Source organism: Myxocyprinus asiaticus, chromosome 15, assembly GCF_019703515.2.
Source record: "Myxocyprinus asiaticus isolate MX2 ecotype Aquarium Trade chromosome 15, UBuf_Myxa_2, whole genome shotgun sequence".
In the NCBI taxonomy this organism is placed as follows: Eukaryota; Metazoa; Chordata; class Actinopteri; order Cypriniformes; family Catostomidae; genus Myxocyprinus; species Myxocyprinus asiaticus.
In genome coordinates, this window is record NC_059358.1 from 27,719,522 (window position 1) to 27,742,464 (window position 22,943).

Genomic DNA, 22,943 nt, shown 5'->3' on the forward strand with positions numbered 1-22,943 from the left:
TATATATATATATATATATATATATATATATAAATACTTAAATCAATGTTTCCTCAACACCAATTTCCCATTCAAGCTTCTTCTCTCTGCAGACATTTAAAGGTGCTGAAAGCCAGACCTAGCCACTGAATAACCCTAAAAAAATACTGTTGTACCATTGAGACTACTATAAACCAACATGGGAGCAGAAGAGCAGCAGCACATCATCTCAGTGTTGGCAGTGTTGTCAAAAGCAACAGCAGCAAAAGAGTGCTGTTGGGGGTAACAGCTGGGTCCCCAATATGAATTTTGAGGAATAAAAACTCTGTCAGGTTTGCATTCAATTGAGAGAGAGTTTACTTATTGTTCTCTGCAGTTCCAATAAGCATCAAGTCAATGAGATCCAGTAATTCAGAAAGACAGAAGGAGAAGAAGCAAAAAGAGAAAGAAAAAAGTACCCATTCAAAAACATTCAAGAAATTACAGTCATATGCAAATTTAATTATAGTTGTCACAGTACAAGTATGGTCTGTTTCCACCTTCGTACAACAATAATTAGTTAGCCATAACATTAATCAAGTTCCCATCATTGGTTTTACAGAACTTATGTGCAGATGTCATGGGTTAGTTATCAGTTATGACTACTCTTCTCCATCATGAAGGTACCAAGGAGAGCAATTAAAATCCTTGAGGTTTTTGACTATGGCAAAGTCACATTATAGGGCACCATAAGCAATCCAAACACTGAATGAGTATTACATTACAATGGGTAGACGCTACCTCCTCTAGGACGGGAGGCCTTCTCCCTAATCTGGGTGGAATGCAGCCTCCTCACCATCTGCGGGAAATTAGGACAGAGCATAGAGAAAGAGAACACACACATAGTCAAGGCCTAATAAGTCACATAGTCACCTAATATGACATTAAAATCATAAAGAAATTCGATGTTTCAGTTCAATGATTACATGAGGTAGATATGTTGTATGCAGTGGTTGCTTTTACAAACCATATAAAAACATGGATAATAATAAGATCATAACTAAAATCTCTCTCTCATTCAATTACTAATGATTGTTTATGTAGTAATTATAACAGATATATATTTTTGTGAATAAATGCAGTACAATATAAATTCTTATTTTCCGGGAGCTGGGCTAAATTAATAATCACTGTTATTGCATTCCTGGCATCAAGAGTCAGACCCTCAGTCACCCCTCAGATTACATACATGTTACTTGCACCTTATTGTAAAAGGAAAATAGGACATTGATTAATATAATAAGAATAAATGAGGATGATAAAAGATGAGATAACTTGTAAGAGTAAAAGGGAATTGAATATTCATCCCTTCAGTGTTCTATAGCAAACTGACAACTAACAACTGCTTATGAAGCTGAAAATGGCATTTATCTGCTTCTGCTATGGCACTCTCAGCTCCCTGCTTCTCATATATGGGCTGCTCTTTAAATGCACAAAATGATTGACAGGCAGAAAGCGCCTCAATGCCTTCTGATTGACAAACAATCTGACCACATCCTGTCACATTTTTGTGCCGTTTACAGAGTCTAGCGCTATCATAGAGACAAGTAAGGACACCTAATTCAATGATATCTGTCAGGTAATAGGGAAATGTCTGCTAGCTGTTCCATAAAAAAATTTCTTAAAAGCACCTTCAATGTGAGATCAATGCTGAATCAGTGTCAGACTGTTGGAATATGCATTAAAGGCTGATGAGAAAGATGTAATTACAAAAAGTTCTCGAATACATGCTCTGATAATGACACTGCAGTGCTTCCTTACTGCAAGCACAAACAATTACTTTGCTCTATAGTGTAATAGGTAGCTGTGCCAATAACACGTACTACTAGGCAATTACACTGCATGTAACTGGACGACATAACGTTCACCTCACGTGAGACTAAATCTCCACCCTACAGCGCGTGTTAATATGTGAGACTCTGCCACGTATGCAGATTGTGTGTGTTCGCTTGGATGTTTATGTGTGTTAGAGAGGGCATCGCTACATACTGCTCAGCTCTGACCCAGTTGGCTGCACTATGGTTGCTATGGCAGCAGAGTAGGTGCAACTTGCCACTCATCATGCTCATTTAAAATGGTAGCAAGATATGGATAGAGGAGGGCTTGCTGCTGCGCCAAAGCTTCTCGTTAAACATATTGAAAGCAATTCTGCATGCCTGTTATGACCTGACTGTTTCACATGTGATGTGTGTGTTTTATATTCTCACATTTTTATTGGCATGCTCTCACTTTACTTTAGAGCACTTGATGATTATCTAATCAAAATAAAAAAATATGCATTAAATTCAGGAAAAAATATGGAACAATGATGACAGGTGACATACTGTATAAATATGGAATAATGATCAATTTATTTTATGTTTGCATTCACTTGAACTTGCAGGAAACAAAAAGTGCATTGTAACTACAGCATAATAAAAATGTTAAAATGTTATATCCTATACTATACCTTAATATCCCCACAAATCAGAAAGATGCAACCCACCCAGCAAGACTAAATGCTGTGGTGTTTTAGCCTACTGAACTAACATCTATAAAAATGCCAGATAAATGTGAATCTATTGATATGCCAATACTGTATATTTCTCTACTTTTTCATAATCTAAGTATACATTTAAAGACACAATTTACCAAATGTATAAACGTTAATCAGAAATGTTATATATGTTAATAATCAGCATACATTTTATCACAATCAGCTCTGTGCAAAGCATGCAAATCCCTTTGAGGAGTCAGTGGTTGTTTTTAAATGTTTAGCAAAAGTGAAAAATTGGTCGGCTTCTAGTCTCTGTGTGTTCATATTCCAGCAGTTCTTATTGCCATTAATTTATGAAACACTGATGCCACACAATTCCTGTTAGCTTCAGCTGGTTGTCCTCTTCACTGGTGACCTCTTGTCTATTAGTCCTTGTCTGTCAAAGTAAACAAACATCGAAAGAAGGACTTCACAATTGCTTAAACACATTAGAAGCCTTTGACAAAATTTTTTTGTCTCCTGCAAACATAAGCTCTGCTCAAAACCTAGTGAGCTGCCACACTGTCTATTCTGCCTACATAGGCAGCTGCCATCTAAAGCAGCATCACAACCATCATGAAACCTCATAAGTGCATTTGGAAAGCTCTGCATAGTGTGCAATCATGTAATAGCGCTCAGCAAGGAAGAATGTTTTGAATGGCAGTTGACGTTAATGTTGGGGCTTTGTTCAGGAGCGGGTTTGGTTATTAGCAATAATGAATAATTATGAATTATTAAAATCAATAGAACATTGATTAGAATCAACATTAGCGTATTAATCCTTCGAATCAGCAATCATCAAAGATAACTATCAATTATCAAAATCAATAGAATATTAATAAGGATTAATATCGCTGGGGCACCACCCTGGAATCAGGGACTAGTAACCACTAGTCTCAATATAGGACTGTTCTCTTAGGAAAGTTGATGTCCTGAGAATTCATTCAAAAGGAAAACAATGAAGGCTTGATTTATCCCCTGCCAGCCCTTGGCACAGGTGTATGCAGAACAATACCAAAACACTTCTCTTTAAAGTATAACAAAGTTTATTGATGCAGTAATATCAATTAATAATCAATACAATGCAGTCGATAAACTTCCGACTTCCAACTACAAACTAAACAGTAACATGATTAGATATGGTAACAGATAAGCCTGTACTACACGAGAGGAGGGTAGGTGTGTGTGTGTGTGTGTGCATCTGTGTAAGGAGAGGAGGAGTGCACAAAATGGCGGGCGTGGCTCTCGTGGAGGTTTCCGGCCAGAAAATTTGGCCACGAATGTGGGCGGAGAGACTGGTTAATGACGTCTGCCCAATTAACACATGTCTCCAATGGTATAATAACTTAGGGACAAAGCTGGGCTCTATCGCCATGTTATCTGTTCGCCAAATGTGTCTGCGGGCATGTTTGTGATGGGTCGTGTGCATGTGCGGTTTGTAGGAGAGAGAGAGAACAGGGTAACGGCACTGAAGCTGGTTTAGCGATTGTGGGAGTGATGGCAACCGTTAGTTTTATCACTCAGAGACGCGATGAACAGTATGTAATCCGTCCGCCGTGGTCATTGGTTCTTTAATGGATAAACTCAGTGTGCCGGACTCACCCATGATGGCGGAAATGCACAAACAGCCGGACGTGGTTGAACAACAACACAGCTAATCTCATTTGTGGTGACAGTAATTTACAATAATACTTTGAGTATTATTAGCAGAAATGAGCGGACTCAGCGGTCCATAAACTGTACAATCAATAACCTTGATTCACAAGAATAACGCACTATAATAATCTATCTCTGCCCAGATGTAAACCTCTGACAAAAGTCGCGTCAGGACGCAGATAGAATGTGTGTTCGTCCGTCATTTGACTCCGACTCGGTTCCTCGAAGCTCGGGTGATGACGGGAGGCCATTTCCTCGCTCTGTCGGTGGGCGGTACAATGGCTGATTCTCCGCAGGTTGGTGGAGATATCAGCGAATTTGACTCGGCTGAAGAAGGAAGAGAAATCTTCTTTCTTCACTTCTGCAGGCAAAAGGGTGAGATGCGGATTGCTCGGCGGTCTCCTTCGGATCTCGGCTCGTCCAGTGAGATGGAGAATGTATGGCCAAAGTTCAGGTGCGTACCATACTTCCTTGGGCAATGAGGCTGCAACTAGATGTGGCGCATACTGTTGTTGGATGCAAGCTTAGGAGGACTCTCCGGGGTTTTATACTCTCAATGACATCATGGTTGAGGGACGCGTTCTGTTGTGCGTTTAATCCAATAGGAGTTGAGAATCCGATCCTTCAGAATTTCACACCTAGGTGTAAAGTGAGCAAGGCTTGATGGGATCTGTAGTCTGTTTGGACTCCCTTTGTTTCATTTTGGTGCTGTTTATGTGTTATCAGGCTTTGACTGTGTGTAGGCCTGCCTTCGTCTCCTATCTGAGCACATGAGGCCCAAAATTAGCATGCTGCTAAGCTAATGGCAATAATCTAATAAGCATAAAAAATATATAACACACACACATATTGGATAAAATAATCTATTTTATTATAGCCAGTGGGTTAAAAATGTAGCCGGTGGGTTGTAAATAATCAACACAGGATACAAAACTATTTTTGAGGGGTTTTATCTGACGGCTGTTTAAAAAACAAAACACACACACACACACACACACACACAGAGACACACAAAAAAACGGTCGATGGGGCCATATACATAAATAAAAATAAAAAAAAGAATGATGATGAATTTCAGCACAATGAAACACAGTAGAACGAAAAACAGTCAAATGAAAAACAGAAATGAAATTCTAAAAATGAAATGCGGTAGAGGCCAGTCCTCGCATGTGAACAAAACGTAGTCAGACTCCACACATGCAATCCATATGCATCCCAAGAATTCTCAACTGATGAACAAAACTGGGAGCTCTCTTGTACAATACATGTTCTCACGTTTACCAGCATACATGCGCAACACCAGAGAGTGCTGGAAAAGAGGTGTCGCAAAACACCGGTTCTTAAAGGGTCCACGTCCAATTTATGTCTAAAGTTGAATTTCTTGAAATTTCTCCTCTTGGCTACATTATATTACACTGAACTTTTTTTAGCTATGCTTTTCAGTATTTAGACAAATCTATATATATTTATAAGCAACATTTCTTGCCTCATCCGGGTGCATTAAGACTATTCCTATGGTGCCTTAAAATACTGCCTCTGTAGGCAGCTCACTTGGTTTTGGAAAAGAGCAATAGTCACTGTCACACATGAGTCATTAACCGTAAGGCTGGTCTGGGTTTGATCATGTTTATTTCAGTGTGTTTAACAGCTAAATTCACTTCATAATGCACTAATTTTATTATGGGAAGAAGGGCGTGAGATACTGAGAAAGAGACCAATTTAGCAAGCTGTGAGGAATGAAGTGAAAGGAAAGTGAAAATCAGAATGAAAAAGTGAAACTGGTGAAAGAAAGAGCAGAAGAGGAGGTAGTGAGAGCAAGAGAGAATGAGTGTGTGGAGAGCATTGATTTCTCTCCTCCCTCGAGCTAATTAAAGTTTGGCACTGGCTTTACTGCCTCTTTCTGTGCATGCAGGCTCCCTTGAGAACACAGCTAGTTATTTACATTTTACTGGGCTTTTGTATTGCTATAGACTCACACTGTCTTCAAAGCAGCATTGTACGGATTGACACATGCCTTTTAAAAAACATACAAACAGAGACCGTCTCCGGAACTCAAGATGGCGCCGAGTATGGCTGCTGCGTTGCGAGCTCCGACACAACATAGTTTGTTTACAGTGTTTTGTTTGTTTTGTTAACAATTCTTATGTTTTTTGTCTTGGATGCTGTCTGCCTTATTGTCTACGACAGACAAACACTTTTGGACATTGGTTCAGCAATTTCACACCGTAAACCGGACTTCAGATTTCTCAATGCCGACCTGGTGTTTACAAACACACCAGCGGAGCCCTTTGTCTGGGCAGCACGGCCGCGGAAACGCAAAAGGAAAAGGGGAAACAGAGCCGGCGTTCTCATCAGAGTAAGACGCTGCGCAAATTGACCTCCGCTACCCACTATTCTACTGGCAAATGTTCAGTCTCTGGATAACAAGCTCTGCGAGCTGAAAGCGCGGATCTCTTTCCAACGAGATACAAGGGACTGCTGCATTATCTGCCTTACGGAAACTTGGATGTCTGCGGAGATTCCAGACTCAGCCATTGAACCCGTGGGGTTCTCCGTGCACCGAGCGGACAGAGCGAAAGACCACTCAGGTAAAAGCAGAGGAGGTGGTGTATGTTTTATGATCAACAAATCCTGGTGTGATCAGAGGAATGTACATTCTATCAAGTCTTTATGCTCTCCTGATCTGGAATTTCTTATGCTTCTGTGTCGACCATTCTAGCTACCGAGGGAATTCACAGCGGTCATTATCACTGCTGTGTACATCCCGCCACAAGCCGACACAGACCGGGCACTCAAGGAACTTTATGGGAGTATAAGTGAGCAGGAAACCGTGCACCCTGAGGCCGCGTTCATTGTGACCGGGGACTTTAATAAAGCCAGTTTAAAATCAGTCGCACCAAAATACCACCAGCACATTAGTTTCAACACACGAGGGGACCGAGTTTTGGACCATTGCTACTCTACCTTCCGGGATGGCTACAAATCCCTCCCCCGCCCACCATTTGGCAAATCGGACCACTCTTCCATTCTGCTTCTGCCCGCTTACAGGCAGAAACTGAAACAGGAAGCACCCACCCTCAGAACGATCCAGTGCTGGTCGGACCAATCAGATTCTACATTACAAGACTGTTTTGATCACACGGACTGGGAGATGTTCCGGTCCGCCTCTGATGATGACATTGAGCTTGACGCTGATAGCGTAATGTGTTTCATCAGAACGTGCGTAGAGGACATGGTTCCGACCAGAACAATACGGATCTATCCGAATCAGAAACAATGGATAAATAACGATGTTCGCGCGGCACTTAATGTGCGGACCTCCGCTTTTAATTCCGGGAACGTGGAGGAGCATAAACAAGCCAGTTATGCCCTCTGAAAAGAACAGCAAAACCCCAGTACAGGAGCAAGATTGAAGGACAGTTTAACACCACCAACTCTAGAAGCATGTGGCAGGGAACTAACATCATCACGGACTTTAAAGAGAATAAAAACTCTGCCATGAACACCACTGCCTCTCTCCCGGATGAGCTAAATACTTTTTATGCTCGTTTCGAGGGAAATAACACCGCCCTTGCGGAGAGAGCTCTCGTGGCTGAAGCTACAGAGGTTAGTTCACTCTCCGTCTCTGTAGCGGATGTAACCCGATCCTTCCGACGGGTGAATATCCGCAAAGCCGTGGGCCCAGACGGCATTCCGGGCCGTGTCATCAGAGCGTGCGCGAACCAGCTGGCTGGTGTTTTTACAGACATTTTCAACCTTTCCCTCTCTTTGTCTGTAGTCCCCACATGCTTTAAAACATCCACCACTGTGCCTGTTCCAAAACAAACAAAAATAACTTTCTTAAATGAATGCCGTCCTGTTGCTCTGACCCCCATCATCAGCAAATGCTTTGAGAGACTAATCAGAGATTACATCTGCTCTGTGCTGCCTCTCTCTCTTGACCCGCTGCAGTTTGCTTACCGCAACAACCGCTCCACTGATGATGCCATTGCATCTACAATACACACTGCTCTCTCCCACCTGGAAAAAAAGAACACTTATGTGAGAATGCTGTTTGTAGACTACAGCTCAGCATTCAACACCATAGTGCCCTCCAAGCTAGATGAGAAACTCCGGGCTCTGGGCTTAAACAGCTCGCCGTGCAGCTGGATCCTGGAATTCCTGTCAAGCAGACGCCAGGTGGTTAGAATAGGCAGCAACATCTCCTCATCACTGACCCTCAACACTGGAGCCCCGCAGGGCTGTGTTCTCAGCCCACTACTGTATTCCTTGTACACACATGACTGTGTGGCAACACATAGCTCCAATGCCATCATTAAGTTTGCTGATGACACGACGGTGGTAGGTCTGATCACTGACAATGATGAAACAGCCTACAGAGAGGAGGTGCACACCCTGACACACTGGTGTCAGGAGCACAACCTCTCCCTCAACGTCAGTAAGACAAAGGAGCTTGTGGTGGACTTCAGAAGAAAAGACAGAGAACACAGTCCCATCACCATCAATGGAGCACCGGTGGAGAGAGTCAGCAGCTTCAAGTTCCTGGGTGTCCACATCACTGAGGAACTCACATGGTCCATCCACACTGAAGTCGTTGTGAAGAAGGCTCATCAGCGCCTCTTCTTCCTGAGATGGCTGGGGAAGTTTGGAATAAACCGCCACATCCTCACACGGTTCTACACCTGCACTGTAGAGAGCATCCTGACTGGCTGCATCTCCGCCTGTTACGGCAATAGCACCGGCCACAACCGCAAAGCACTGCAAAGGGTGGTGCGAACTGCCAGACACATCATCGGAGGTGAGCTTCCCTCCCTCCAGGAAATATATACAAGGCGGTGTGTGAAAAAAGCTCGGAGGATCATCAGAGACTCCAGCCACCCGAGCCATGGGCTGTTCTCACTGCTACCATCAGGTAGGCGGTATCGCAGCATCAGGACCCGCACCAGCCGACTCCATGATAGCTTCTTCCCCCAAGCAATCAGACTTCTGAACTCTTGATCTCTCACGATCAAAATACATCAGCACTGCACTTTATTACTCTTACTCTTATATCTCACACCGGACTGTCATAAATTATATTATTATTATATATATTCTCTCTTAACAACTGACTATCAACCGACAGCCTGAATGTCAATACAGTACAATACTGTACATTCTATATATACTATATATACTTTTTTATATATTTTTATTTTTTATTTTTATTGAGTAATGTGTATCTATATAGTGCGTATTGTATACTGTACAGTGTATGTTATTATTTGTATACTGTTGAGTGTAATTATGTGTATAACAGATGTTTAAATTGTGTTATGTTAATTTGATGTTATTGTAAATTGGTACTGTCTCATCACTGTCACGACTGCTATGTTGATCGGAACTGCACCCAAGAATTTCACACACCATTGCACTTGTGTATATGGCTGTGTGACAATAAAGTGATTTGATTTGATTTGATTTGATTTATTATAAGTCTCTTTTCCATTATGGCAGAGTGTACAGTACCTTACATCTTCAGCTCCTCCTGTTGTTGTCCACAGGTCTGCTGAGACTAGAGGAGCTGATAAGGCGTTTTCTGATCTCTCGTGAGACGCTGTCCATCAGGATGCTGGATGATAACCTTGACCCCACGCCTTTACTGAAGGAGATTCGTGACGACAAAATAGCTACAATTATTATTGATGCTAACGCATCAATATCTTACCTTATACTGAAAAAGGTATCCACAACACACAGTCGTATTTTCTGAATGATGTTTGACTGGCTTGTTTCACATTCAATAATTGTTCTGTGGTTTGAATTTGATGTTGGTGTAAAAAAATAAAAAAATATATATATATATAGTAAAACCTAATGGCAATTTCCACTAATAGAGTTCATCAAGGTGTCCCCTTTACTTTGTTAAAATTAGAGGCACAAACTCTATGTTTTTGCAATGAAAAGTATTAGTTATGTTACACAAACTATTATCTAATATAAAATTAACTTAGCATGAAAAGTATCATCATATTATATCATAATTTTGATGTAATGTGTTAATTTGATATTCAATTAATCGAAGTAAATATTTTTTTAAAACTATTTTAATTACCAAATGTTATAAAATAAAGCAGTGCCTTAGATTGCGCAACCCTGTTAATGCATGATTTTACCCCAGTACAAATTATATAATATTTTGTTATATAAAACCTGTTACCCAAGTTATTGTAAGAAAAATGTTCAATTAAATATTTTTCATTAATTTATGAGAAATATAAGTATCAACTATAGTGGTAGCTTAATTTAGGATAAATTTGCAAACCTGGTAGGGTTAGGTAGGGTTAGGGTTTGTAGGGTAAGTGTTAGGGTTAACGCTAACCCTTACTTGCAACCCTATTGCCCGCTCTGGCACCGCTTTTTAAAGGTTTTTTGTTTTTTTAAAGTTCCATACAGTTTGTCTACTTAATTTCAATGTTTAACATTTATTGCTGGAAAATAAACAAATCACACAAAACTTGTCAGACTGATCTTATAGGAAAATTGGAGCTTCGTGGTCAAATGTTTTTTTAGCTAAAATCAGTCTGATTTCTGAAGTGCCCCACAGCAAAAGTGTAAGGCACAGCATGTCTGATTTTTGTAAGCATTTGAGCAGTAATTACATTAAAATACACCCTAAACCTATCTCTAACATTACTGAGACTAAAACAGCATTATTTCACTTATAGTACATTGAATCAATGAGACATGAAAGACTCGGTGTGTCTGATTTTCAAAAACATTTAAGTAGCAATTACATTAAAATACTTTTAACCCTAAAGTAACAGTCTGGAATTCAGCACATTGGGTCCAACTTGTGGAAAATCATTCAGAACTAACATGCTGATTTCCTATGTGATCATGTTGACTGGTGTAACAGAGTTGCAAAAATTCAGAACTTCATATAAAATAAAATGAAAATAATACTGTATTAAGTTAATATAGTAGCCTATTTATTTTGACCGCCATTTTACTATTTATATACACCTGTTTTCACTGAACATTTGTCGATTTAATTTTTTATTTTATTTTTTGTTTTACTTATATTCATAGAAAGTGCAATAAGATTTTCAGTCAAGCTTATAGACTTATTTCTGATTCCTGTTCATGTCAGGTTTTCTCTTTCACCTTTCTCTCTTCCTCCCCCAACTCAGTCTCGCTTTTCCTCTCTCTCTCTCTCTCTCTCTCTCTCGCTTCCTTTCTCATACCTCAATTTGACTTATTATACAAGAGTAATTCAGCTTTGTTCAATATAATTCATAGTGACCATAAATATCAAATTACTGTTCAAGGACTCCACAATGAACACTAAAACATTATTAACAAACACATCTCTCTCTCATTTACACAAACACATATTTTCATGCTCTCTTCTTGCTTTTCTTTTTAGGCATCAGAGTTGGGAATGACGTCAGCATTTTACAAGTACATTCTCACCACTATGGTAAGGGAGCGGATGAGCTCTTGGCCTATTTTCCTGCCAATATATATTCATGCCTGGAACCCCAACTACTGTATTAACAATTTATCTTTACTATGCAAACCCCGCTCAGACTTCTCAACTCAACACCCCCTTCCCCCCCTCCTCACAGCTCAAAATCTACACATTACCATAACCTACAAAAGAGTACACACACCGTACACACACTAGTCATTATTCTAACCCATCAATTTACTCAAACCCAACACACAGTACTGAAACCTTTAGTCTCTAGTCTAACCTAACATGTTACATTAACTGTATGCACTCTATAGAAACCTTTAGTAACTAGTCTAACCTAGCATGTTAAACAAATCTTATGTACACTACTAAAATCTCTTGTCACTTGTCTAAACTGACACTTTACTGAAGCATCATGCACACTGTTGAAACCTTTAGTCACTAGCCTAACCTAACATAAACTGTATGCACTCTAAAGAGACCTTTTGTCACTAGCCTAATGTGTTAATCACACTTTACATGCTCTACTGAATCTAGTCGCTACTTTACTTAAAGGGATAGTTCACCCAAAAATGAAAATTCTCTCATTATTTACTCACTCTCATGATATCCCAGGTGTGCATGACTTTCTTTCTTCACCAGAACACATTTGAAGAAAAACAGAAAAATATCTTTGCTCAGCAGGTCCTTTAAATGCAAGTGAATGGAGATTTCCTTTGAAGCTCCAAAAATCAAAGACAGTCAGCATAAACGTCATCGATACGACACCAGCAGTTAAATTAATGTCTTCCAAAGCAATAAGATCACTTTTGGTCAATATTTAAGTACTTTTTAACTCTTAAATCATACTTCTGTTCTGCAGCGGTACACACGTTACATAATCGCATTGGCATTTGAAACACGCGAGAACTGACGCATGTGCGTCACAGCCAGAAGAGCAGCTCTGTTTACAAGTGAGGAGGAGGAATGCTGTACAGTAGCTTCGTTGGTTTTGGTTTAGATCTATTTTTATCTGTTTCTTTACCCACAGTGGTGTGTTTGTGTGCTTATCCTGGATGTCTCAACCGAGCGGAGAATGTGAGATTTCGTCTTTATCATGGCAACGCGAATACGTCACACGAGAGACCGTTTCGTCTCCACCCTCTCATGAAGCTTACCCTCACGTTGGATTATAGTTAAAAAGTACTTAAATACTGACATTTTTCACACCAAAAGTGATCGTATCCCTTTGAAAGACATTAATTTAACCGCTGGAGTCGTATTGATGACGTTTATGCTGACTGTCTGTGATTTTTGGAGCTTCAAAAGAAATCTCCATTTACTTGCATTTTAAGGACCTACTGAGCTAAGATATTTTTCTTCAAATGAGTTCTGGTGAAGAAAGAAAGACATACACACCTGGGATATCTTGAAGGGGAGTTAATAACGAGAGAAATGTTATTTTTGGGTGAACTGTCCCTTTAACACATTATACTGAAACTTATACTTATGCACGTACTAAAAACACACACACTATTCATAGTTTACACACCAACCCTACTTGTTCCATACAAACATATCTGGTATTATATAATATATAAACACAGTAATGTTCAATTTCCCCCCTTTTATAATCACAACAACAATATGTGTGTCTTTGCTGCTGTTTGATGTCATTCGTTTGTGGGTGTATGTGTTTGTGTGGATGGGTGTAGGACTTCCCTTTGCTGTGGTTAGAAGATATAGTGGATGATCAGTCCAATATTGTGGGCTTTTCAATGTTCAACACCTCCCACCCATTTTACCTGGAGTTTATCAGGAGCCTTAACCTGTCCTGGAGAGAGGGCTGTGACATTAACCCGTACCCCGGACCAGCGGTGAGACAACCACAAACACAAGAAAGGGCAGAAAAGCCTATGAATGTTTCTTACACACACACTGCTCACATTCAAAACTGTATGTGTGTGATAATAGCTGTCGTCAGCACTACTGTTTGATGCGGTTCATGTGGTGGTGAGTGCAGTGCAGGAACTGAACCGCAGTCAGGAGATTGGTGTCAAACCTCTCAGCTGCACGTCTCCTCAGATCTGGCAACACGGAACCAGCCTCATGAACTATCTGCGAATGGTCAGTGTGTGTATTTTAAAAGGATAGTTCACCTCAGAATGACAATTCTGTCATAATTTAATCATCCTCATGTTGTTCCAAACCTATTTGACTTTCTCTCTTATGTGGAACACAAGAGAATATATTTTTATGAAGATAGCCCGCTGTCTTTTCCAATCCAATGGCAGTGGATAGTGCCTCACTTTAAACCTTTAAAAAGGAGCCAAAAGTATCATGAAAGCAGTCTATGTGATTTGTCATTTTTTTTAGCACTAAACAACACAAGTTCTTGCATGAAAGTTTCCCTCATAGCACTTAACCCTCTGGGGTCTGAGGGTGTTTTGGGCCCTGGAGAAGCTTTGACATGTCTTGACATTTGTGCTTTTTTCAGTTGCTTAAAAACATATTAATGGCTAAAGTCTGATAACACTGTATTCAGCTCAAACTGGGCTACAATAATATGTTAACAACATGTATGTACATGTTTGTATTTTTGAGAAAATAATGTTTATGCATGGTTTTTGAAAAAACAAAAATTGTAAGTCACTGAAATAAGGCCATATAACACATACTAAATATTTGTTCAAAAGACTTTTGAGAACTGGATCTTGTAGCCTAGAGATTTTGCTACAAAAATGATGTAATCCTGATCACTCATTCATACAAAACAATATAGTCATTTAACTTTTGTAAGACACTTTTAGTGTTAGAAAGGCCATATGCGAGGAGGCGTGGATGATCATGAATATTGATGTGATTCACACCTGAGGAGACAAAGACCCCTCCCCCAAGAGAGAATGAATGTGAGGAGACTTAATGATTGAATGAATTATCTGACTATACATTTTCTTTACATAAAGACTTTACTTTAAAATTTTAGACCTACACTAACGTTTAAAAGTTTATAGATCTGTAAGATTTTTTTATGTTTTTAAAAGAAGTCTCTTCTGCTCACCAAGGCTGCATTTATTTGATCCAAAATATAGCAAAACGTCATGGTTACTTGTGTAACCTCCGTTCCCTGATGGAGGGAACGAGACGTTGTGTCGATGTAGTGACACTAGGGGTCACTCTTGGGAGCCCGAGACACCTCTGGTCTTGGATAAAAGGCCAATGAAAATTGGCGAGTGGTATTTGCATGCCACTCCCCCGGACATACGGGTATAAAAGGAGTTGGTATGCAACCACTCATTCAGGTTTTATGCTGAGGAGCCGATATAAGGTCCGGCCATTTCAGCGGGTAGTTCAGCGTTAATCATAATCTCACATAATCTCCCCCAACATAGTTATGAATATCAAACGGCCTTTTGGGGACAAGTTGACTACTCAAGAAATAGAGACAGTCGTGGCTTCTTTTCCCCTTCTCTTTTTCCACTCCTTAAAAAGAAGGGGGATTATCCAACTGGGCCACCAGGTCTAGTTGGGGGTGTTCCTCCCAAGGGGAAGACACCGCGGAGACCACACCTCGCCCAAAGAGAGGGGGGGATATTTAAGTGGAAGAATACGTCACATGGTCTTTCCGACCATGTGGAGAGTCTTCAAGGTAGATCCTACCCAATGGGGGAGGAGTTACTACAAACATGGAGACTGGAAGACGCAGTTTGCCAACAGAGAAATTAATTAGCGGAAGATATATAATTGCATGGGGTTAGCCTTACAGGGAACCGCCACATGTGGAGCACCTACCCCAGAACAGGGCGAATCTCTCCAAAAACTCGACTGCCACAGGGCTCGGAGGAAGTCAACCAGGGAACAAACTTTTGAACACTACTGGGAATTAATGGCACACGTCTTCAGCTCAAAAGGAGGTGGAAGGCGCTATGTGCAAGCAATACACCCGGCGGGCTATCCCGGGCTCATCCGCTTGTGTTGCATGCCACTACTTGGGACGAAACTGGTTCCACCCGGAGGTTGTAGAACCTTGCAAAGGTGTTGGGTGTTGCCCAGCCCGCTGCTCTGCAAATGTCTGTTAGAGAGGCACCTCTGGCCAGGGCCCAGGAAGCCGCTTCAACCCTGGTAGAATGGGCTCATAGCCCTACCGGGGGCAGCATGTCCTGGGCGAGATATGCCATAGTTATGGCATCAATGAGCCAGTGGGCGATCCTCTGCTTGGAGACAGCGCTTCCTTTCTGCTGTGCACCAAAACTCGGACCAAACTCCAGGCACGTTTTGCTGACAGAGAATGCTTGCAGGTCACCTACCCTCTTGATGGAAGTGAGCACAGTGAGGAGGGCAGTCTTCAAGGAGAGTGCCTTAAGCTCGGCTGACTGAAAAGGATCAAAGGGGTCTCTCTGTAGACCCTGAAGAACTACAGAGAGGTCCCATGAGGGAACGAGGTGCAGTCTGGAAGGATTCAGCCTCCTGGCACCTCATAGGAACCTGATGATCAGGTCGTGCTTCCCTAAGGACTTACCATTGACTGCGTTGTGGTGTGCTGCTATGGCGGCAACGTACACCTTCAAGGTGGAAGGGGACAGTCTCCCTTCCAACCTCTCCTGCAGGAAGGAAAGCACTGATCCGACTGTGCATCTCTGAGGGGGCCCGAGCCTGAGTGATTGTGTCTACCACCACAGGTGGTAGACCGCTTAGGTCTTCCACGTCCTGTCCAGGAGCCAGACATGGAGATTCCAGAGGTCTGGTTGCGGGTGCCAGATGGTGACCCATCCCTGAGAAAGAAGGTCCTTCCTCAGGGGAATTCGCCAGGGGGGGCTGTCACGAGGAGCGTGAGGTCCGAGAACCACGTCTGGGTGGGCCAGTAGGGTGCTACCAGGACGACCTGCTCCTCGTCCTCCCAGACCTTGCACAGGGTCTGTGCAAGTAGGCTTACTGGGGGAAATGCATATTTGCGCATACCAGGGGGCCAGCTGTGCGCCAGCGCGTTTATGCCGAGGGGGGCCTCGGTGAGGGCATACCAGAGCGGGCAGTGGGGAGGATTCTTGGGAGGCGAACAGGTGCACCTGTGCCTCTCCGAATCGACTCCAAATCAGCTGGACCACCTGAGGGTGGAGCCTGCACTCTCCCCTGAGGGTAACCTGTCGTGACAGCGTGTCCGCTGTAGTGTTGAGGTTGCCCAGGATGTGAGTGGCTCGCAGCGACTTGAAGTGCTGCTGACTCCAGAGGAGGAGACGGCGGGCGAGTTGTGACATACAACGAGAGCGCAGACCGCCTTGGCGGTTGACATATGCTACCGTTGCCGTGTTGTCTGTCTGAACTAACACGTGCTTGCCCTGGATCAACGGCCGAAACCTCCTCAGGGTGAGCAAAATTGTCAACAACTCGAGGCAGTTGATGTGCCAATAAAGTCGCGGGCCTGTTCACAAGCCGGCGGCTGCGTGCCTGTTGCAAACAGTGCCCCAGCCCGTTTTGGAGGCGTCCGTCGTGACCACGACATGCCTGGAGACCAGTTCTAGGGGAACACCTGCCCATAGAAACGAGAGGTCGGTCCAAGGGCTGAAAAGACGGTGATAGACCGGCGTGATGACCACGCGATGTGTCCCACGGCGCCATGCCCATCTCAGGACTCGAGTCTGAAGCCAGTGCTGAAGCGGTCTCATATGCATCAACCCGAGCGGGGTGGCCACCGCTGAGTGATGTAATTTTAATTTAAATTAATTAATTGAATCTAACTCATTAAAATCTCATATGGGGCTCCAGTAAATGTAGTGCGCTACGTTTAGGAGCGGGTTTGGTTATTAGCAATAATTAATAATTATCAAAGATAATTATTAATTATTAAAATCAATAGAACATTGATGAGAATCAATGTTAGATTTTTTTAATCCTTTAAATCAACAATTATCAAAGATAATCACTAATCATTAACATTGATGAAACATTAATTAAAATTAACACTAGCTTATTGATCATTCAAATTCAACAATCATCAAAGATAATTATCAATTATCAAAAATCAATAGAATATTAATAAGGATTAACATTGACGGGGCACCACCCTGGAATCAGGGACTAATAACCAGATAGTATAACAGTCTCAATGTTAGATTGTTTTCTTAGGAAAATCGACATCCAAAGAATATCGTTGTTCGGGAAAAAAACAATGAATGAAGGCTTGAATCCGAGCATTGACATCCTGTCAGCATGACACAGGTGTATGCAAAACAAACCAAAACACTTCTCTTTGTAATATAACAAAGTTTATTTATGCAGTAATATCAATTAATAATTAATACAATGCAGTCAATAAACTTCCGACTTACAACTACAAACTAAACAGTGATATGATTAGATATGGAAATCAAAATAATCCTATAACACATGAGGGTGTGTGTGTGTGTGTGTGTGTGTGTGTGTGTGTGTGTGTGTGTGTGTGTGTGTGTGTAAGGAGGGACGTGCACAAAATGGCGGACGTGACTCTCGTGGAGAGTATGTCACGTGAGACTTCCGGCCAGGGAATATGGCCGCGAATGTGGGCGGAGAGAAACCAGTCAATGGTAGCTTAGGGACAAAGCTGAGCTTTATCACAAAGCTATCTACTAGCCAAAAATATGTGCCAGAATGTTTGTGAGGGGTCGCGTGTGTGTGTGGTTAGTACGAGAGAGAGAGAGAATAAAGTGACGGCCCCAAAGCCGGTTTCGCGATCGTGGGAGAAAAGCAGCTGTTAGTTTATCACTCAGAAACGCGGTGGACGGCTCGTAAACCGTTCCGGTCTTTGATTCTTTAATGGATAAACTCAGTTTGCCGGTCTCACCCGCGATGGCGGAAATGCACAACAGTCCAATGTGGTTGGACCACAATACAGCAAGTCAAATTCATGATAAATATTACCCTGAGTATTAATAATGACCGGACATGGCGGTCCGTAAACTGTACAAGCAAAAACCTTGATACACAAGAATAACACACTATAATATTCTATCTCTGCCCAGACGTAAACCTCTTACTTGAATCGCATGAGGATGCAGAATGTGTGTTCATCCATCCTTTAACTCAGACTAGGTTCCTCGAGGCTCGGGTGATGACGGGAGGCTGTTTCCTCGCTCTGTCGGTGGGCGGTACGGCTGCTGATTCTCGGCGGGCTGGCGGAGAAATCAGCAACATCGACTTGATTGAAGATAGAAGAGAAATCTTTTATCTCTTCACTTCTGCAGGCAAACGGATGAAGATGCGGATTGCTCGGTGGTCTCCTTCGGATCCGTTAGAGTGTTTGGTGAAATACAGAGTAATCTCAACTCGTCCAGCGAGATGGAGATTGTATGGCCACAGTTTCAAGTCGGACGTTACTTCCTTGTGCCACGAGGCTGCACCTGAGAGCAGCTGAGTCTACACACGGCGAGCAAAGTTGCTGGAAGCAAATCCCGTAAGCATTTCAGAGGTATTTCTACTCCTGATCGTGTCATGGTTGAGGGATGTTCTGTTGTGTGCCTCATCCAATAGGAGTTGAGAGTTCGATCCTTTTGTGAGCAAGGCTACATGGGATTTGTAGTCTGTTTTGGACTCCCTTTGTTTGATTTTGGCGTGATTTGTATCAGTAAGATTTACGACTTGTTATGTGGGGGCCTGAGTTAGGTTTTATGACTGTGTTAGGCCTGCCTTTGTCTTCTATCTGACTACATGAGGCCCAACAGGTGCCATATGCCCCAGGAGCCTCTGAAAAAGTTTCAGTGGAACCGCTGTTTTCTGTTTGAATGCCTTTTTCGAACAGACCAACACTGACTGGGCGTGCTTGTTCGTGAGGCGCGCTGTCAATGAGACTGAGTCCAACTCCAAACCGAGAAAAGAGATGCTCTGAACCGGAGGAGCTTGCTCTTTTCCCTGTTGACCCAAAGCCCTAGTCGGCTGAGGTGTGAGAGCACCAAGTCCCTGTGTGCACACAACATGTCCCAAGAGTGAGCTAAGATTAGCCAGTCGTCGAGATAGTTGAGAATGCCTCTGCGACCTTCGTAAAGATGCGAGGAGACAGGGACCGGCTGAAAGGGAGGACCTTGTACTGATATGCCTGACCCTCGAATGCAAACAGCAGGAAGGGTCTGTGTCGAGGAAGGATCGAGATGTGGAAGTACGTGTCCTTCAGGTCTACCGCCGCAAACCAATCTTGATGCTGGACACTCACCAGAATGCGTTTTTGCGTCCGCATCTTGAACGGGAGTCTGTGTAAAGCCTGGTTCAGTACTCGCAGGTCCAAGATTGGCCGCAGCTCACCACCTTTTTTCGGTACGATGAAGTAGGGGCTGTAAAACCCCTTCTTCATCTCGGCCAGAGGGACAGGTTCTGTCACGCCCTTCCGTAGGAGGGTAGCGATCTCCGCGAAGGTAGCAGCATTTTCGTCCTTCACCAAGGTGAAGTTAATGCTGCTGAACCTGGGCGGACACCTGGCGAACTGAGTCGTGTAGCTGAGTCGGACGGTCCGGACCAGCCAACGCGACGGATTGGGAAGCACAAGCCACGCGTCCAAGTTCTGCGCACGGGGGACCAAAGGGACAACATCGTTGGACAAATCGGCAGGTGGGGCCTTGCGGCAGCGCGGAGCTTGAGGTGCCACACCATGTCGTGTCCGTGCTGAGTCTAGGGACATCGAAGCACTTACCTGGCTCCTTTTGAACAGCCTGGGACGGGGAAGGAAGAGGCCTGTCCTTGTGACCCGTGGAGACTGTCACATCGGGGGCGGAATTGTGCCACAGCTGGGCACTCAGAGGCGGAGACCGCCGCTGGAGCACCAAACCTGCCAAATAGAGTGGGGGACGGTGGTCGTGATGACAGCCGTGCGCACCGGATACGTGACCCAGGGAACAGGGAAACCGCTCTTGCTGAACTCTTGCTGTACTGCAGCCACTTGGGCATGCAGCGCAATTAAATGCAAAGGTTACAAAAAGATTGAGAGGTCTGCTTACCAGCTCCAGAGCAACGAGTTTTGTCGTCCCTGGGTCGCCCGTCTCAAGGGCGCTTTGAATCCTTTCATGGGTTCTGGGCAGCCATGAGACGTCTGCTTCCTGTGGTGGGCTCCACGCCGGGGCCAGGCCGAAGGGGCGGGCTGCGGCAGAACCAGTGCAGTCACCGCAGGGGGATGCCCTTGGTGACGAGCAGACGGGGTGCGGGATCTTGAGCCGCACTGGGGCAGGATATGCCGGATAGCCTCCGTCTACTGTTCCACCGTCGAGAACCGCTGGGCAAAGTCCTAGATGGTGTCACTGAATAGGCCAGCCTGGGAGATGGGGACAGCAAGGAATCATGTCTTGTCGGCCTCACCCATCTCGACAAGGTTGAGCCAAAGGTGGCGCTCCTGGACCACTAATGTGGACATTGTCCGCCCGAGAGACCGCGCCGTGACCTCCGTCGCTCAGAGAGCGCAGCTCCTGCATCAATCCCGGGGCAGAACTACCCTCGTGCAGTTCCTTTAGCGCCTTGGCGGGCTTGCAGGAGAGCCATGACATGCAGGGCGGAGGTGGCTTGTCCAGCAGCACCGTAGGCCTTGGCTGTCAGAGACAATGTAAATCTACAGGCCTTGGACAGGGGCTTTGGGCACCTGTGCCAGGTGGCAGCTCTCTGCGGGCATAGGTGCACCGTGAGCGCATTTATCCACCGAGGGATTGCCGAATAGCCCTTGGCCGCCCCACCATCGAGGGTAGTGAGGGCGGGGAAGCTGAAAAGATCGGGACCGGGCAGTAAATAAGTGCCTCACACAACCTTGTCAGCTCTTCATGCACTTCCGGAAAGAAAGGAACGGGGGTGGGGCGTGGCTTTGAGCGGCGCCGCGAGCCCAGGAACCAATCATCGAGCCGCAAGGTTTCAGGGAAGAGCGGAGGGTTCCACTCTAGCCGACGCGCGCGGCTGCCCGGGAAAGCATGTCGTCATCTCCGCGTCAGCCTGTGACTGGGCAATTGTCCCCGAAGGGAGGAGCCCAGCTGAGGCTTCCGCGTCTGACTGGACGAGCCTGCTCTCCGATGCTGCGCTCGAGAGCTCATCACTTTCGCGGGCTCCGAATAAGAGGTCGAACTTGCCGTGAGACAAGCCGGCGGACTCATCCGGAAGCCCGATCGGTGCAGATGTGTGCTGGGGAATGGGAGGTCGCGGGGGGATACCCGGCAGAGGCAGTCCCATTGGGGTCCCCAAATCGCCCCCAGTGCTAGCCGAGCTGGCCTCATACTTGTGGGTAAAAGGACCGAGGCGGGGAGCCTCTGGGGTGGCTTGCTTTCTTACGAAGGCGAGCCACGACCGCATCGTTGCCATGGACATGTCCTCAAAATGAGAACATGACCATCCACGAACACTGTCTCCGCGTAAGCAGTGCCCAGACACGAAAGACAGTAATCGTGACCATCAGAAAGCGAGAGATAACGAGCGCAACCAGAAATAACACACAATCGGAAAGTCATCTTTAAAAAGATGCGTCTTTAAAAAGACGTTCCGTATGCCACTCTTTTAGAGAAATATACTCTTTTAGAGAAATATACTCTTTTATTTCTGCCGAAGCGCCCAGGGGCATTCTCTACAGTGCACCAGTGCAGAGGGGGGAGAAGCCGCTGAAATGCGCCGTCAGATACAGCAGAGGTGAATGAACAGTCGTGGGAATTCAGCTCAATGAGCATGAACGTTCAGCTCCGAAGAGAAAATCTGAATGAGTGGATGCATACCAGCTCCTTTTATACCCGTATGTCCGGGGGAGTGGCATGTAAATACCACTCACCAATTTTCATTGGCCTTTTATCAAAGACCAGAGGTGTCTCGGGCTCCCAAGAGTGACCCCTAGTGTCACTACATCGACACAACGTCGAGTGAGTGACAGATAGGGAAACAATTTAACAATTTAAAATAACTGTTTTCTATTTGAATATATTGTCAAATGTAATTTATTCCTGTGATCAAAGCTGAAAATTCAGCATCATTACTGTAGTCTTCAGTGTCACATGATGCTTCAGAAATCATTCTAATATGCTGATTTTCTAATTTGGGCATATTTGCAACACATTTTACACATTTACACCCGAACAGATATTTGCAAGCACAAGCTTCATTGATGATAATGAAGCAGCATAAACACTAGTTAAAATATAATCTAAACATTCATATTATTTTTATATCATATTACATATCATATTGATATCATACAATTTAAATACCTGCTTTAGCCAAAACAACATTTAAATGTAACTAAAACTTGCCTATTAGGACATATTTCAAATTTCAATACTCTGAATACTGGCTGGCAAGTCTGGAAATAGTCCAACTAGTAAAATATGTCCATGTTTATATAAA

At 43.8% G+C, this 22,943-nt stretch overlaps 1 protein-coding gene across 3 annotated transcripts in view; it reads left to right on the forward strand.

Moving 5' to 3' along the window:
• The window catches only part of grik5 (glutamate receptor, ionotropic, kainate 5), a 135,227-nt gene that overhangs the window by 96,477 nt on the left and 15,807 nt on the right, over positions 1-22,943 (forward strand). For all 3 annotated transcript variants that reach the window (XM_051718435.1, XM_051718437.1, XM_051718436.1), the window contains 4 exons: positions 9,733-9,911; positions 11,598-11,651; positions 13,343-13,504; positions 13,602-13,754. In XM_051718435.1, the coding sequence (XP_051574395.1) occupies positions 9,733-9,911; positions 11,598-11,651; positions 13,343-13,504; positions 13,602-13,754 (548 nt within the window). The remainder of the gene's footprint in view (positions 1-9,732; positions 9,912-11,597; positions 11,652-13,342; positions 13,505-13,601; positions 13,755-22,943) is intronic.